The 17,446-nt window shown below is 44.7% G+C and overlaps 1 protein-coding gene across 8 annotated transcripts in view; it reads left to right on the forward strand.

Moving 5' to 3' along the window:
• Nucleotides 1-17,446, forward strand: part of UNC13B (unc-13 homolog B) — a 402,723-nt gene that overhangs the window by 298,579 nt on the left and 86,698 nt on the right. For all 8 annotated transcript variants that reach the window (XM_030566250.1, XM_030566251.1, XM_030566252.1 and 5 more), the window contains 3 exons: nucleotides 13,772-13,861; nucleotides 15,719-15,853; nucleotides 16,717-16,850. In XM_030566250.1, the coding sequence (XP_030422110.1) occupies nucleotides 13,772-13,861; nucleotides 15,719-15,853; nucleotides 16,717-16,850 (359 nt within the window). The remainder of the gene's footprint in view (nucleotides 1-13,771; nucleotides 13,862-15,718; nucleotides 15,854-16,716; nucleotides 16,851-17,446) is intronic.

The following is a 17,446-nucleotide window of genomic DNA, read 5'->3' on the forward strand; positions in this document are numbered from 1 at the left end:
GTAGTTGAGAGTTAGTATAGTTAGTGGGATTCTTCTCTCCCCCACCCCACCTTTCTGTCTGTACTCTTCACGGGGATTATTATGCCCAATGTAATGGGATGTTCACCCCACATTACCCTAGAGGGTAGTTGGTGGGGCTGAGAAGGGACCGGTTAACCAGATGGGCTACAGCTGTGGGGAAATAGATGGCCTAAGTAATCCCTGCTTGATGGAGCCATCTGAGAAGGAACAGGTGGAGCTAGGATAAAGCCAGGAATTTGTCAGCAGAAAAGGACTGCGGTGAGGGATCCGGCAGCTCACTCTGGACATTAGAGAGGGAAGGAAGGAAACGGGGGAGAAGCATTCTTCTCCCTCACTGTTCTGATGGTGGCACTTCCCCAGTGGCTGTTAGGGGAGCCTGGGCCTGCCCTCATCTCTGGGTTCCAACTCAGTGACCTTCTGATCAGTGGCCAAGCTCTGCACCGTCTTAAACCTTTCTCAAGTATCAGAGGGGTAGCCGTGTTAGTCTGGATCTGTAAAAGCAGCAAAGAATCCTGTGTCACTTGTTAGTCTATAAGGTGCCACAGGACTCTTTGCTGCTTTTAAACCTTGCTGCAATTTTCCTAAGCCTTTTCCTACGCCCTCTCTCTTTAGGTTTCCTTCCCTCTTTAATGTCCAGAGGGTGGCTGCATGCTCCTTCACTGCAGCTCTTTTCCACTGCCAACTTCCAGGCTTTATAATCCAGCCTACTCCTGTTTGTTCAGTTAGGGCTGGCTCTCATCCCACGTGCAGCCAGGTACCCTAATTGGCCCCTTAGGACTCCATTAACCCCTTCAGGGCCCGTGTGGGGTACACACTGCATCACACTCAGTATCCCGGGCTTCAAGAACTGTGCCTCATGCCCAGATCATTCCTGGTCAGTGACAGCCTTTTCTGATGCCTCTGTTGCCTTGGGGAAGCCCATGTCCCCTCCAGGTGTTCAATCTGCCACTCCTTCCCTCCTGGAACCCCCTAGCCACATGAGTACCGACTGTGGTGCTTCTTCATGGATGAGTGTCAAGGTTTATTTCCCCACTTTGAACTCTAGGGTACAAATGTGGGGACCTGCATGGACCCTTCTAAGCTTAATTACTAGCTTAGATCTGGTAACACTGCCACACCCAGAATTCCAGTGTCTGTGGCACCCTCTGTCCCCCCAAAACTTCGTCCCCTCCCTGGGTTGCCGTGAGGGACTTCACCAATTCCCTGGTGAACACAGATCCAAACTCCTTGGATCTTAAAACAAGGAGAAATTTACCATCCCCCTCCTTTCTCCCCACCAATCCCTGGTGAGTCCAGATCCAATCCCCTTGGATCTTAAAACAAGGAAAAATCAATCAGGTTCTTAAAAAGAAAGCTTTTAATTAAAGAAAGAAAAGGTAAAAATGATCTCTGTAAAATCAGAATGGAAAATGCTTTACAAGGTAATAAGATTCCTATAGACCAGAGGGGGCCTCCCTAGCCTTAGGTTCAAAGTTACAGCAAACAGAGGTAAAATCCTTCCAGCAAAAAAGAAACATTTACAAGTTGAGGAAACAAAAATAAGACTAACACGCCTTGCCTGGCTAATTACTTACAAGTTTGAAACATGAGGGACGGATTCAGAAAGATTTGGAGAGCCTGGATTGATGTCCCATCCCTCTCAGTCCCGAGAGCGAACAACAACAAAACAAAAAGTACAAACAAAGACTTCCCTCCACCAAGATTTGAAAGAATCTTGTCCCCCTATTGGTCCTCTGGTCAGGTGTCAGCCAGGTTTACTGAGCTTCTTAACCCTTTACAGGTAAAAGACATTAACCCTTAACTATCTGTTTATGACAAAGAGCAATGAGGTCCCACTCATATCGTAGCCTGGGAGAATTCCTTACAGCGGGCAGACCCCCTGTACATTTGGAGAAGGAGTTGCGGAGTGCTCCATCAGGCTGGTATCTTCAGCTACCAACAGAGGCAGGAGTAAGTCATCGTCCTCTTCTAAACAGAAGCACAAGGAAAGTCCTCTCATAAGAAGAATAAATTCACATAAGAACCATCATCTAAGGGAACCACCTCCTGTACACGCAGTTGTCTGGGACTTCATATTACAGTGCTGCAGCTATGTTTTCAGAGTATGGCATGAAACCCCAGCTCCGAAGAGCAAGTCCAGTCCAAAACCACCGTGTGCTTCTCCGCTGGTAACATCTATGGAACCTCTGAAACAGACACTTTGATTGCATCCAGCACCAATGGCACCAGGGCACTCCTCTAGGGAGTCCTTATTACCGAGAATTCCAACCAAATTGACTCTAACGGTGCCGAAAGAGACCAGCTTTTGTTTCCTCCTCTTCAGGGAACAAATTTACCACCCAGCAAGTCCTCCTTGTTCTGCAAGATGCTGAATCACCCACCCTTTCGGGCGCCGTTACCTCCACAGACATCTTGACCCTGACTTTTCACAAGTGGCTACTGGGAGGTCTTTTTTCCCAGACCTTTTCCCAATTGGGGAATTGCTAGATCAACACTACCACCTGTTCTTATGGACACCCATTCCCCGATACCATCAACTAGCAGAGAGGTGGCCAAGCAGCTGAATCTATCAGTGCCACCCATGGAACAAGATCCTATTTTCTGGTTTGATGGCATGGACGTGGGTGAGAGAATGCCACCTCCCACAATAACACACAATCTCAGTCCAGACATGGTATCAAGAGTGTCATGAGTTCTATAAAAATCATATAGAATGGATTATCCTCCATGTGAACTTAAGTACCCCATGCCTTGGGATTCACCCCAACCACCATATAACCAATCCCATTGGTCCTAGGGGGGTCCATATACATGTTGCTCTGCATCAGTTTGTTCTAGATGAGACTCGCAGCATCACTCTTCTCAGATAGAGGAAGCAGACTCTTCTCATAAAATGATAGAGGAGAAGTATCCAGAGACACCTCCAGAACTGTTGGGTCAGTCAGGATTCTCGTTATCATCCCTAGATGAGGCAATTACACCTACCTCCTCTTCACCTTCTGATGACATCAAGCAATATTAAGACCTGTTGAAGAAGGTTGCAGAGATGCTCCATATCCCTTTAGAGGAAGAATATCAGTCACAACATGGGACCCAGCAAAATCGCATTGCCTATTAATGAAGCAGTCTTGGAACCAGCAAAGGTGATGTGACACACATCAACCCACGTACGCTCCACCATTAGATGGGCAGAGAAAAAATACTTAATCTCAGGCAAAGGGGTGGAATTTTTATTCACTCAGCCAATGCCGAATTCCTGGGTAGTCCAAGCAGCCTCAGAGAAAAGCTGACAGCACCAGTTGAAATCGGCTCTTTCCAATAAGGAAGCTAAGTTCTTTTCCTCCACCAGCCTAAAACCCAGGATCGCGAATTGTCAAGCACTTATGGCCAAGTACATCTTTGTGAATTAGAATAAATTGACAAACTTTTCACATAAGCTCCCCAAAGAGCTCCAGGGATAGTTTGAAGCTCTCACTGCGGAAGGAAAGCTGATTGTGAGATCATCAGACTACTATTACAGCTGAAATGACCTCCTGGTAAATGGCCATTGCAGTGGTTGTGATGAGAGCATCATTGCTTCGGTCATCCGAATTCTTGAGAGAAGTCCAGTCTACTATTGAGGACTTAGCCTTTGACAAGAGCAATCTTTATAGTGAAAGGACAGACCATTCCCTTCATTCATTAAAAGATTCTTGGGCAACCTTCCATTATCTTGGGATTTATAAACCAGCACCCAAGAGGAAGTTCCATAAGTTGCAACCTGCTAGACAAAGAACAACTGCACAACTATTTGTCCATCACAGACCTTACAAACTCCCAAGGAAGTGTCAGAGGCTTCAAAGATTCAGGCAGACTGTGTTTCCTGCTTCTATCTCCCAAATCTAGCAGTCAACAAAGAAGCCATTTTGATGGGTCTGCCAAGAGCTGCGAACCAACTCTACGGCCAAGTTTTCCTTCCCTTATCCCATTTCTCCAACAACTGGCAAAGCATCGCATCCAAGAAATGGGTGCTTGTTATCTATGCACGATACGCACAAGAATTTTTTTCTCCTTTTCCCCATTCTTTATCCCTGATCCCTTTTCAGGGATCACTCTCAGGAAGGAATGCTCTCTCAGGAAATAAGACTCCCATCTGCAGCTGGGAGCCATAGAGCCTGTTTCTCTCCAATACCAAGAAAAAAAAGTTCTCTGAGATCTATGGCAACTCAGTGTCTGCATCTGAGCCCTTCATTTCAGAATGGTAACTTTGGCAGCAGTAATCCTATCTTTGACCAAGGGAAACTGGTTCACAGCTCTCAACGTGAGGGATGTCTTCTTCCACATGGATATCCATCCTGCACATGGGAAATTTCTCTTGTTCACCTTGGATTTAAACCATGACAATACAAGATTCTTCCCTTTGGCCTGAATACAGCTGCAAGTGTTTTCACAAATCTATGGCAGCTCACCTCCTCTGCAAGGGTGTTTTGATTTTTCCGTATCTCGATGCTAGCTACTGATGGAGCAATCTCTCCAAGGGGTCCAATCAGCAACAGCAGCTCTTCTCAAGCTGCTGCTGTGATCACTAGGCATCTCTGTAAAAGAAGGGAAGTTTGTGTTCTCCCACAGGCAATAGAATTGATCAGCACAATAATGAACTCCATCACAGCAAGAGCATACTTTCCAAGAGACCGCTTTCTCACCGTGAAAGCACTAGTCAAGCCCTAGTCATGAAGCTCTGGGCTGCTACACAAACATCCGTTTGGGAGTGTCTTGCTCTTCTAGGGCGTATGGCTGCCAGCGCTTATGTAACACTATTCACAAGGCTTGAACTTCATGCTTTCGAGCCTGGCACAAGACAGAATACACCCCAAATGGGAACAGCATAGAAGAATGAGTATCCATTCCTCTGAGTACAAAACTCACTAAGCCAGAGGTGGGCAAACTGCAGTCCCCAGGCTAGATTCGGCCCCTCAGGGCTTTGGATCCGGTCCGCAGGATTGCCGGCCCTGCGCCGATCTGGGAAGCGACTGGCACCATGTCCCTGCAGCCCCCGGATGTGTGGGGTAGGGCAGAGGGCTCTGCACGTTGCTCTTGCCTGTGGGTACATCCACCCGCAGCTCCCATTGTCTGGGAACAGGGAACCTTGGCCAATGAGAGCTTTCATCCCATTCCCGTCCAACCCCCTGCTCAAAGCAGGACCAATCTCCAACTAAATCATCCCAGCCAGGGCTTTGTCAAGCCTGACATTAAAAACCTCTAAGGATGGAGATTCCACCACCTCCCTAGGGAACCCATTCCAGTGCTTCACCACCCTCCTAGTGAAAAAGTTTTTCCTAATATCCAACCTAGATCTCCCCCACTGCAACTTGAGACCATTACTCCTGGTTCTGTCATCTGGTACCACTGAGAACTGTCTAGATCCATCCTCTTTGGAACCCCCTTTCAGGTAGTTGAAAGCATCTATCAAATCCCCCCTCGTTCTTCTTTTCTGCAGACTAAATAATCCCACTTCCCTCAGCCTCTCCTCATAAATCATGTGCTCCAGCCCCCTAATCATTTATGTTGCCCTCCGCTGGGCTCTTCCCAATTTTTCCATATCCTTCTTGTAGTGTGGGGCCCAAAACTGGACACAGTACTCCAGATGAGGCCTCACCAATGCTGAATAGAGGGGAACGGTCACATCCCTCTATCTGCTGGCAGTTCTCCTAATTATACAGCCCAAAATGCCGTTAGCCTTACTGGCAACAAGGGCACATTGGTGACTCATATCCAGCTTCTCATCCACTGTAACCCCTAGGTCCTTTTCTGCAGAACTGCTGCCTAGCCACTTGGTCCCTAGTCTGTAGCAGTACATGGGATTCTTCCATCCTAAGTGAAGGACTCTGCACTCGTCCTTGTTGAACCTCATCAGATTTCTTTTGGCCCAATCCTCCAATTTGTCTAGGTCTCTCTGTATCCTATCCCTACCCTCCAGTGTATCTACCGCTCCTCCCAGTTTAGTGTCATCTCCAAACTTGCTCAGGGTGCAATCCATGCCATCCTCCAGATCATTAATGAAGGTATTGAACAAAACCAGCCCCAGGACAGACCCTTGGGGCACTCCACTTGAAACCGGCTGATCCACCTTATAGTCCATTCATCCAGCCCATACTTCTTTAACTTGCTTCTTTAACTGAGTAACCTCTCCTTCCCTAGTGAGCTTTGATCTATCGTCTTTTGAAATGGAATTAGGTCAAAGTACGCTAAGGGCTTGTCTTCACTACTGGGGTAAGTTGACCTAAGTTATGCTACCTAGCTACGTGAATAATGTAGTTGGAGTCGATGTAGCTTAGATTGACTTACCCCGTTGTCTTCACTGCACTGCGTTGACGGGAGAGGCTCTCAGGTCGACTTCCTTACTCGTCTTGCAGAGATGGAGTACCTGGGTCAACTGGAGAGCGCTCTGCCATTGATTTAGCAGGTCTTCACTAAACCTGCTAAATTCGACCCATGCTGCATCAATTGCAGCAGCGTTCATCTCCCTGTAGTGAAGACCAACCCTAAGGAAATGTTAGTGCTCATCAGCAGGGTCCACATAGACCCTTAGCGCGCCGCAGGCTAATCAAGGTAGATTTACACCACAGCTTACTGCGAACTAAATGTTTGTGTAGCCAAGCGGTTAGTGTTATGTAGCTTGTGGTATTCTGCTTTGTTTTTCAAAGAAACATGCAGATGACTGCTCGAATATGTCACATCCTCATGAGTGCAAGAATGTGCCCAGGAGCCTGAGAATGGGGTTTGGGGCAAAGTAGTGAGAATGTAGGGAAAGAATGGACGCACCAGCTCAGAAACTGAATACAGTCTATTGTGGGGACAGAGACCTGAAGGAAACCACATTGAGGGTAATGAGCATACATTTCTCTGGAAAAGAGAATTAAATATTTAATTTTATTTAACTAAGGTCCAGGTAATAGAAGGTGAAATGCCATAGGTACTCGGATACTATGGCAATAGGCACAGTATGTGAGACAGAAGTAGGCTGGAGTTAAGACTGTTAAAGGACAATCTTTAAGGTATGGTGCTACATCTCTTGATAACAGTTGACTTGATCACAATCCATAATTATGTGAGAAAGAAACGTTTAATGAGCTCTTCAATCTAGCAGAAAGCTTTAACACGATCCAATGGCTGGAAGTTGAAGCGAAACAAACTCAGACTGGAAATAAGGGGCACATTTTAGAAGTGAGGGTAATTAACCATTGGAACAACTGACCAAAGGTGGTGGTGGATTCTCCATCACTGGCAATTTTCAAATCAAAATGGGATGTTTCCCAAAAGATTTTCCTTAGTTCAAACAAGAAGTAATTTAGAGGATTCTTACGGCCAATGTTATGCACAAGGTCAGATTAGATTATCAGAATGGTCCCGTCTGGCCTTAGTCTCTGAATATTGGTAGCTGACATCTGGCTAGATGAGAGGATTGCTAATGAGATTCAGAATCTTCTTTTCTATATCACTGGAAATCACAAACCCCACCACACCTGGCATCCTACTGGCTGTCTCCAAAGAGAGACCAAAAACTGAGTTGTGGGAAAACGAAAACCCTTCTCAAGCAGTTGGCTTGAGGTCAGGCTCCAGCCCAGAACTAGGTATCCTGTCAGGGGAAGGCTGGGAAGCATGCTCTGTTGCTGCTTATTCTGTGGGTAAATAAAGGCCTTCTGGCCGGAAGTGGAACCAGATCACTGGCATGGAAAATGAAAAAGGTTGAAGAGGAGTTGTTTAAAGTAAGGGCTGGGGGAAAGCCGACTGGTGCGGAGGAGCACATGGTTCAGATGGAGACATCCCTTAGGGGAGGATTTATTAAAGTGGCTCCTCTCTATATATAAAGAAGAGAGGACAGAAGTTGATAAAGTACAGGTAGGAGCTGAAGAGAAACTCCAATGAAAGAGTCCCAGTCAATTACAACGCATGAAGCCAGAGCACTAAATATTGACAAAGTTTATAAGTTCTTCTGTATAAATGCAAGATATCTACATGCTAAGATGGGTGAACTTGAGTGCCTGGTGTTAAATGAGGATATTGATCTAATGGGCATCACAGAAAATTGGTGGACTGATGACAATCAACAGGACACGGTAATACCAGGGCACAAAATATGCAGGAATGATCGAATAGGTTGTACTGGTGAGAGTGTGGCACTGTGTGTGAAAGAAAACAGAGTCCAGTATAGTAAAAATCTTCAGTGACTCAAATGGTACCATAGACTCTCTATGGATAGTATCAAAGGGGCAGCCGTGCTAGTCTGTATCTGCAAAAGCAGCAAAGAATCCTGTGGCACCTTATAGACTAACAGACGTTTTGGAGCATGAGCTTTCGTGGGTGAATACCCACTTCATCAGATGCATGTAGAGGAAATTTCCAGGGGCAGGTATATATATGCAAGCAACCTAGAGATAATGAGTTAGTTCAATCAGGGAGGATGAGGCCCTGTTCTAGCAGTTGAGGTGTGAAAACCAAGGGAGGAAAAACTGGTTCTGTAATTGGCAAGCCATTCACAGTCTTTGTTTAATCCTGAGCTGATGGTGTCAAATTTGCAGATGAACTAAAGCTCAGCAGTTTCTCTTTGAAGTCTGGGCCTGAAGTTTTTTTGCTGCAGGATGGCCGCCTTAAGGTCTGCTATAGTGTGGCCAGGGAGGGTGAAGTGCTCTCCTACAGGTTTTTGTATATTGCCATTTCTAATATCTGATTTGTGTCCCTTTTATCCTTTTCTGTAGAGACTGTCCAGTTTGGCCGATGAACATAGCAGAGGGGCATTGCTGGCATATGATGGCGTATATTACATTGGTGGACGTGCAGGTGAATGAACCGGTGATGGTGTGGCTGATCTGGTTAAGTCCTGTGATGATGTCGCTGGTGTAGATATGTGGGCAGAGTTGGCATCGAGGTTTGTTGCATGGATTGGTTCCTGAGCTAGAGTTACTATGGTGCGGTGTGCAGTTACTGGTGAGAATGTTTCAGGTTGGCAGGTTGCCTGTGGGCAAGGACTGGCCTGCCACACACAGCCTGTGAAAGTCTGAGGTCATTATCCAGGATGAGTTGTAGATCCCTGATGATGCGTTGGAGGGGTTTTAGCTGGGGACTGTATGTGATGGCCAGTGGAGTCCTGTTGTTTTCTTTCTTGGGTTTGTCTTGCAGTAGGAGGCTTCTAGGTACACGTCTGGCTCTGTTGATCTGTTTCCTTATTTCCTCGTGTGGGTATTGTAGTTTTGAGAATGCTTGGTGGAGATTTTGTAGGTGTTGGTCTCTGTCTGAGGGGTTAGAGCAGATGTGGTTGTACCTCAGTGCTTGGCTGTAGACAATGGATCGTGTGATGTGCCCGGGATGGAAGCTGGAGGCATGAAGGTAGGCATAGCGGTCGGTAGGTTTTCAGTATAGGGTGGTGCTAATGTGACCGTCACTTATTTGCAACGTGGTGTCTAGGAAGTGCACCTCCCGTGTAGATTGATCCAGGCTGAGGTTGATGGTGTGGTGAAAGCTGTTGAAATTGTGGTGGAATTTTTCCAGAGTCTCCTTCCCTTGGGTTCAGATGATGAAGATGTCATCAATGTAGCGTGGGTAGAGAAGGGGCGTGAGTGGACGAGAGCTAAGGAAGCATTGTTCCAGGTCGGCCATAAAGATATTGGCATATTGTGGGGCCATGCGGGTGCCCATAGCAGTGCCACTGATCTGGAGATATATATTGTCATCAAATTTGAAATAGTTGTGTGTGAGGATAAAGGCACAGAGCTCAGCAGCCAGTTGTGCTGTGGCATCATCAGGGATACTGTTCCTGACCGCTTGTATTCCATCTGTGTGTGGGATGTTCGTGCAGAGAGCCTCTACATCCATGGTGGCTAGGATGGTGTTTTCTGGAAGGTCCCCAATGCATTGTAGTTTCCTCAGGATATCAGTGGTGTCACGGAGATAGCTGGGAGTGCTGGTGGCATAGGGTCTGAGTAGAGAGTCCATATATCCAGACAGTCCTTCAGTGAGAATGCCAATGCCCGAGATGATGGGGCGTCCAGGATTTCCGGGTTTCCACCACGATCTCAACAGCTTCCACCCCACCATCAACCTCAGCCTGGACCAATCTACACGGGAGGTCCACTTCCTAGACACCACGTTGCAAATAAGTGATGGTCACATTAACACCACCCTATTCCGAAAACCTACCGACCGCTATGCCTACCTTCACGCCTCTAGCTTCCATCCCGGGCACATCACACGATTCATTGTCTACAGCCAAGCACTGAAGTACAACCGCATCTGCTCTAACCCCTCAGACAGGGACCAACACCTACAAAATCTCCACCAAGCATTCTCAAAACTACAATACCCACACGAGGAAATAAGGAAACAGATCAACAGAGCCAGACGTGTACCTAGAAGCCTCCTACTGCAAGACAAACCCAAGAAAGAAAACAACAGGACTCCACTGGCCATCACATACAGTCCCCAGCTAAAACCCTTCCAACGCATCATCAGGGATCTACAACCCATCCTGGACAATGACCTCAGACTTTCACAGGCCTTGTGTGGCAGGCCAGTCCTCGCCCACAGACAACCTGCGAACCTGAAACATATTCTCACCAGTAACTGCACACCGCACCATAGTAGCTCTAGCTCAGGAACCAATCCATGCAACAAACCTCGGTGCCAACTCTGCCCACATATCTACACCAGCGACACCATCACAGGACCTAACCAGATCAGCCACACCATCACCGGTTCATTCACCTGCACGTCCACTAATGTAATATACGCCATCGTATGCCAGTAATGCCCCTCTGCTATGTTCATCGGCCAAACTGGACAGTCTCTACAGAAAAGGATAAAGGGACACAAATCAGATATTAGGAATGGCAATATACAAAAACCTGTAGGAGACCACTTCACCCTCCCTGGCCACACTATAGCAGCCCTTAAGGTGCCATCCTGCAGCAAAAAAACTTCAGGACCAGACTTCAAAGAGAAACTGCTGAGCTTCAGTTCATCTGCAAATTTGACATCATCAGTTCAGGATTAAACAGAGACTGTGAATGGCTTGCCAACTACAGAACCAGTTTCTCCTCTCTTGGTTTTCACACCTCAGCTGCTAGAACAGGACCTCATCCTCCCTGATTGAAATAACCTCGTTATCTCTAGGTTGCTTGCATATATATACCTGCCCCTGGAAATTTCCACTACATGCATCTGATGAAGTGGGTATTCACCCATGAAAGCTCATGCTCCAAAACGTCTGTTAGTCTATAAGGTGCCACAGGATTCTTTGCTGCTTCTCTATGGATAGAAATCCCATGCATGAGTATAGCAGTAGAAATATACTACCGGTCACCTCACCGTGATGGTGATTCTGAAATACTGAGGGAGATTAGAGAGACTAGATAACCTGATGATAATGGGGCATTTCAACTATCCCCATATTGACTGGGAAGATGTCAGCTCAGGATCGGTTGCAGAGATAACGTTTCTAGACACCCTCAGTGTCTGCTTCTTGAGGCAGCTAGTCCTGGAACCCACAAGGGGAGAGGCAATTCTTGATTTAGTGCTAAATGGAGCCTAGGATCTGGTCCAATGAGGTGAATAGAGCTGAACTGCTTGGTAATAGCGACCGTCATGTAATTAAATGTAACATCCTCGTGGGGGGGGGGGAGAAATACCAAAGAAACCCACCACAGTAGCATCAAACTTCAAAAAGGGCAACTATACAAAAATGAGGAAGCAGAAGAATGGAAATTCAAATCCTAATAGAGGCTTAAACTAAATGTGTACCCCACAGCAAATTAATATGATGGAGGCCAAAAAAAATGCCACTATTGCTGAACAGAGTAAAAGAGAAGGTCAGAGACAAAAAGACACCCCTTAAACCTGGGAGTCAAATACTACTGAGGAAACTAGAGGGGAATATAAATCTGACAAGTCCAATTTCAAAGTATAATTAAGCAGACCAAAAAAGAATTTAAATAGCAATTAATAAAAGACAGTAAAACCAACATCAAGAATAAATTTAAGCGCATTAGGAGCTGGAAGCTTGCCGAACAACCAGTGGGGCCATTGGATAATGGAGATGCTGTAGGAGCATTCAAGGAAGACAAGGCCATTGTGGAAAAGCTGAATGAATTTTTTGCATTGGTCTTCAATGCAGAGGAGGTGAGGGAGATTCCTACACTTGAGCAGGTTTTTTAGGTGAAGAATCTGACGAACTATCCCAAATTGAGGTGTCAGGAGAGGAGGTTTTGGAAGAAATTGATAAATTACACAGTAATAAGTCACCAGGATCAGCGGATATTCACCCAAGAGTTCTGAAGGAACTCAAATATGAAATTGCAGAACTTCCTACTGTGGTACCTATCGCTTAAATCGGCCTCTGTACTAGATTACTGGAGGATAGCTAATGTAACACCAATTTTTAAAAAAGGCTCCAGAGGCGATCCTTGGTTGTAACTTTAATAAAGAAGAGACTCCTACAAGGATCTCTACTGGGACCAGTGCTGTTCAGCGTATTAATAAATGATCTGGAAAACGTGGGTAAACAGTGAAGTGGCAAAATTTGCAGATGATAGAAAATTACTCAAGACAGTTAAGTCCAAAACTCACTGTGAAGAGTTACAATGGGATCTCACAGAAGTCGGTGACTGGGCAACAAAATGGCAGATGAAATTCAGTGTCAATAAATGCAAAGTAATGCACACTGGAAAAAACACAATCCCAACTCTGCATACAAAATGATGGGGTCTAAATTAGCTGTTAGCACTCAAGAAAGATCTTGGAGTCATGATAGATTGAGCAGATGTTTTCAGAGAACTATGTGCAGTGGTAGTCAAAAAAGCTAACAGATCGCTAGGAACCATTTGAAAACGGATAGATATTAATACAGAAAATATCATAACGATGCTATATAAATCCACAGTACATCTACACCTGGAATGCAACATGCAGTTCCGGTCATCCTATCTCAAAAAGATATATTAGAGTTGGAAAAAGTACAGAGAAGGGCAACAAAAATGATGAAGGTTATGGAACAGTTTCCATATGAGGAAAGACTCAAGACTGGAACTGTTCATCTTAGAAAAGTAATCACCCCTTCACGTAGCACAAAACCAGTGGTCATCCACTGAAACTGGGATGCAGCAGGCTGAAAGCAAGCATAAGAAAGTACTTCATGCAATGCAGTCAACCTATGGAACTTGTTGCCAGGGGATGTTGTGAAGGCCAAAACTATAACTGAGTCCAAAAAATAATTAGATGATTTCATGGAAGATAGGTCCAACAATGGCTATTAGCTAAGATGGTCAGGAACACAAACCTGTTCTTTGGGCATCCCTAAGTGTCTAACTTCCAGAAGCTGTGGCTGGATGACAGGAGATGGATCACTCGATAACTGCCCTGTTCTGTTCATTCCCTGTGAAGCATCTGGCACCAGCCACTGTCAGAAGTCAGTATACTGACCTGGATGGACCATTGGTCTGACTCAGTGTGGCCATACTTATGACTATCAGACTGCCACTGTTCATGAACACTAAATTCACATGAAGAACTTTTTAATAAAACAGATGAACTCTTGTAGTGAAAAGGTCTTACCTTGTTCAATGTGAAGACTTTTATTTTCTGAGCATCGTTTTGAGTGCTAGAAGCTCCTGAGCTGTATACATTTCCAAGGGTTTTTAACATGTTTATTTTGAATGGACTGGTGAGTTTGTGTGGACGTCTGATTGCTCTTTCAGGCGTGGTTTCACTTTTATGCCAACAGAACAATTTCCCAGCCAGCAGCCCTGAGCGGTTACAGGACTTGAAATCCACCGTGGACTTGCTCACCAGCATCACGTTTTTCAGAATGAAGGTAAGGATCCATCACAGTGATAATATTCCAGTGTGTGAGTGTCATTGTCTTATACTCTGCAGAGAAAAGCCTGCTTACGGCAACGAAGAACTAACCCATCATTCTCAAAAGCCAAACACTTTTCAGCATAGAAATAACTAGTGACAGATAACAGCAATCTTGTGCTGCCCACATAATAAACATAAACATTCTTATCAGTGTGTCACAACTTAATACTCTTAACTCTGATGCAAAACAAATACTATTCCTCATCAGTAATCACAACATCCTTCTGACAAAGAAACAATTTGTCTGTACCCAGATAGGATATGTAATTTTACCATTTATTGACTGTTATAAACTTCTCCTGTAAAACTATATTTCCAGCCTTATCAATCAACAACAATTAAGTCTGTACAAAAACTTCTATGGTCTGATAAATATATTAAGCAATAATATTTTTCATTTAACTGTCTCTCTCAAAAGGAAATGCATACTGAAATTAAGATAACTCAAATAATTAATTGATTAATAAAGAGCCATGGCTCATAGTTAAGGTTGTTGTGCAATAATGAAATATGCCCTTTTTGTGCTTATATTTGTTTTTTATGAGGCCAGTGTGAGATCTGATATCTTTAATTATTCATTGCCTTGTTTTTAAATGCTTGGTTTCTGTAGATGATGTGATGGATGAGAACACTGTCACTTAGCTATCTTTACCTTGTTTTTTTAACAAAATGAGTTTTCACTCATGGTATTTCAAAATGTCCTTTATCGAGTATGACTGTAAGTTCTTCAGGCAAGGAATGGTTTTTATCTGTTATGAAAAAGCACCAGATAAACTAACTAAATGTGTTCTTCTAGTGTGTGCTGCATTTTGAAAGTCCCCATAATCCATACAATATTTATGTAAAATGTTAAAGTTCCCAAACTCTGCTTTCTACTTAGAATGGTTAGAAATTATTAAAAAAAAAAAAAAAAAAAGGCTGGAACAAATGTAAAACCAAATTTGGTCCAGGATATCGTCTTATCCCAGATCTGATGCATGCAAAGCCTTTTAGAATAGATGTGCATTAGAATCATAGATTATTAGGGTTGGAAGGGACTTCAGGAGGTCATCTAGTCTAACCCCCTGCTGAAAGCAGGATCCAAACCCCAACTAAATCCCCAAGTGGCCCCTCTTAAGGATTGAACTCACAACCCTGGGTTTAGTAGGCCAATGCTCAAACCACTGAGCTATCCCTGCCCCCAGTGTGAGTATGAGGTAGAATAATAACTATAAAGGAAAAGAATGAGGGCTGCAAGAGGGAAAAAGCTGTACACATCTGCACACTATTATTAATGGCTCTAATCCACGTTTTAAAGTTGTTAGCAAAGAGGTCAAGTAAATTCCTGAATTAAAAAGCACCATTGTGGATTTTAAAAAATAACATGAGATGTTCTAGGAACTCTTGGCTGATCAAATGTCGTGAGCTCTGATGGAGTCTTTCTCTGGACCGTCTTGCAGTGGGAGAGACTTTGATGTTTGTGTCCTGATTTCATGAAGACGTCCCTTGAACCTCACTTAGCAGTACTGTGTGTCTTGCACTTCTAACCAATGTTACTAGATGCAGCTGTCTACTTCAGCTCGTTATCAGGCTCCTGTGACCGTAATGTCTGAGTGCCTCACAATCTTGAATGTTGTTTATGCTCACAGCACCCCTGTGTTGCAGATGAGGAACTGAGGCTTGGAGACACTATGTTACTTGTTCAGGTTCATAGGTCCCTGGGGCAGCACAGGGAATTGAACAAGTCTCTGTCAAGTCCTGGGTTAATGCCCTCTTCCTCTTATGAAGCATGAGCAGTATCTCTTTAACTTTTATTCCTGCTTCCTGCCAGGTTCAAGAACTACAGAGCCCACCTCGAGCCAGCCAAGTAGTGAAGGACTGTGTGAAGGCCTGTCTCAACTCAACCTATGAATACATCTTCAACAATTGCCATGAACTGTATAGTCGCGAGTACCAGACAGATCCCGTGAGTAATGGGATAGATGTGCAAAGATCAAGGCTGAGTGGCTTGAGATAATGTAGTAAACAATATCTGAAGATAAACCAGCATAGACTACATTTTGTGGCCTGTGAACTTCTGAATGCACATCAGCTGTAGCCAATTGATGAGCATTGATTGCGGTGAATGAAAGAGGATAATTGTTTTACTGTCACTAATTCTTTAGAGATCATTTTCAAAAGCCACAGATGTTTTATTCCATGATTAGAGCAGACTACTGAAAGAGCAGATTTGATATCATATTTATTCAGCAACAGCTAATTAGAGCGAGTAGTAAGCTAACAGAAGAAACAGGGTTTAAATTACATGACTCTCCAGGCACAGAGTTCTACCTTGTTTTACTGAATCTAGTTTACCCCTTGCGGATCGTGTGGTGGTTGGACAACTCTGCGCTATACCTACATTGATCAAAATTGTTCCATTTGCCATAATGTCAGAGTGTGATGATGTGCAGATGGCATGAAGTGATGCATTGCTTGTCATTGTGGCTAGATTAGTAAAGATCAGTGATCCAATCAGACGTGGTTAGAACTAGTTTGTGCAAGGAAGCACATCCTGAGAGATCCATAAGCCTGTCCCTGGTCCCAGTGCACTGAAGAATAAAGAAGTGGCCATTTGAATCCCAGAGTCGTGCCAGGCTTCCCTTTTAGCAGCATAGTGATATTTGGTGTTAGCGCAGGTCGCTTGCCAAGACAGAGCCATAATTATGGAACCTTCAGAAGAACGTGGCAGAGGATACAGCATGTGCAGTTCCCAGGAAATCTGCAGGCCTGATAAGAAGTCATAGTTGTTTAAACTCAGTATTTAGTTTCTCACGGCTTCCTTTCCAGAACAAAAATCAGGACCTTCCTCCTGAGGATCAAGGCCCCAGCATCAGGAACTTGGATTTCTGGCCTAAACTCATCACTCTGATAGTTTCCATTATAGAAGAGGATAAAAATTCGTATACCCCTGTCCTGAACCAGTAAGAATCCTCCATGTTCTTTATGGCTAAGGCTAGAAGTAGACTCTTTGTCTGTTCTGCTTTATTTGTGAAAGTATCTTCTATCTTTTCTGTGATTTGTGTATTTATAGCAAATACTTATCTGTCTGTCTTTCTGTCTTATTTGTCTGTCTATATAAATAATTCTTCTTCGAGTGATTGCTCATATCCATTCCAGTTAGGTGTACGCGCCGCGCGTGCACATTCGTCGGAAAACTTTTACCCTAGCAACTCAGTGGGCCGGCAGGTCGCCCCCTAGAGTGGCGCCACCATGGCGCTCCATATATACTCCTGCCGGCCCACCCGCTCCTCAGTTCCTTCTTACCGCCCGTGTCGGTCGTTGGAACAGTGGAGCGCGGCTTAGCTGACCTCCACTTCCCTAGCTACTCATTTTCTCGTATATAATTATGCAGTTATAACCCTTTTATATATATATTTGTATGGTTATACGTGTTTCTTTGCTAACATGGTTAGTTTAGTTAGCGGGGTTCAGGAAGTAGCCCTTCCATGAGCCCAGTGCCGGAGCCATGCATGGCTCACCCGGTTTTAAAAGGGGCCCGGCTTGCCAGAAGCCGCGG

This window comes from Gopherus evgoodei, chromosome 6, assembly GCF_007399415.2.
Source record: "Gopherus evgoodei ecotype Sinaloan lineage chromosome 6, rGopEvg1_v1.p, whole genome shotgun sequence".
Taxonomy (NCBI): domain Eukaryota; kingdom Metazoa; phylum Chordata; order Testudines; family Testudinidae; genus Gopherus; species Gopherus evgoodei.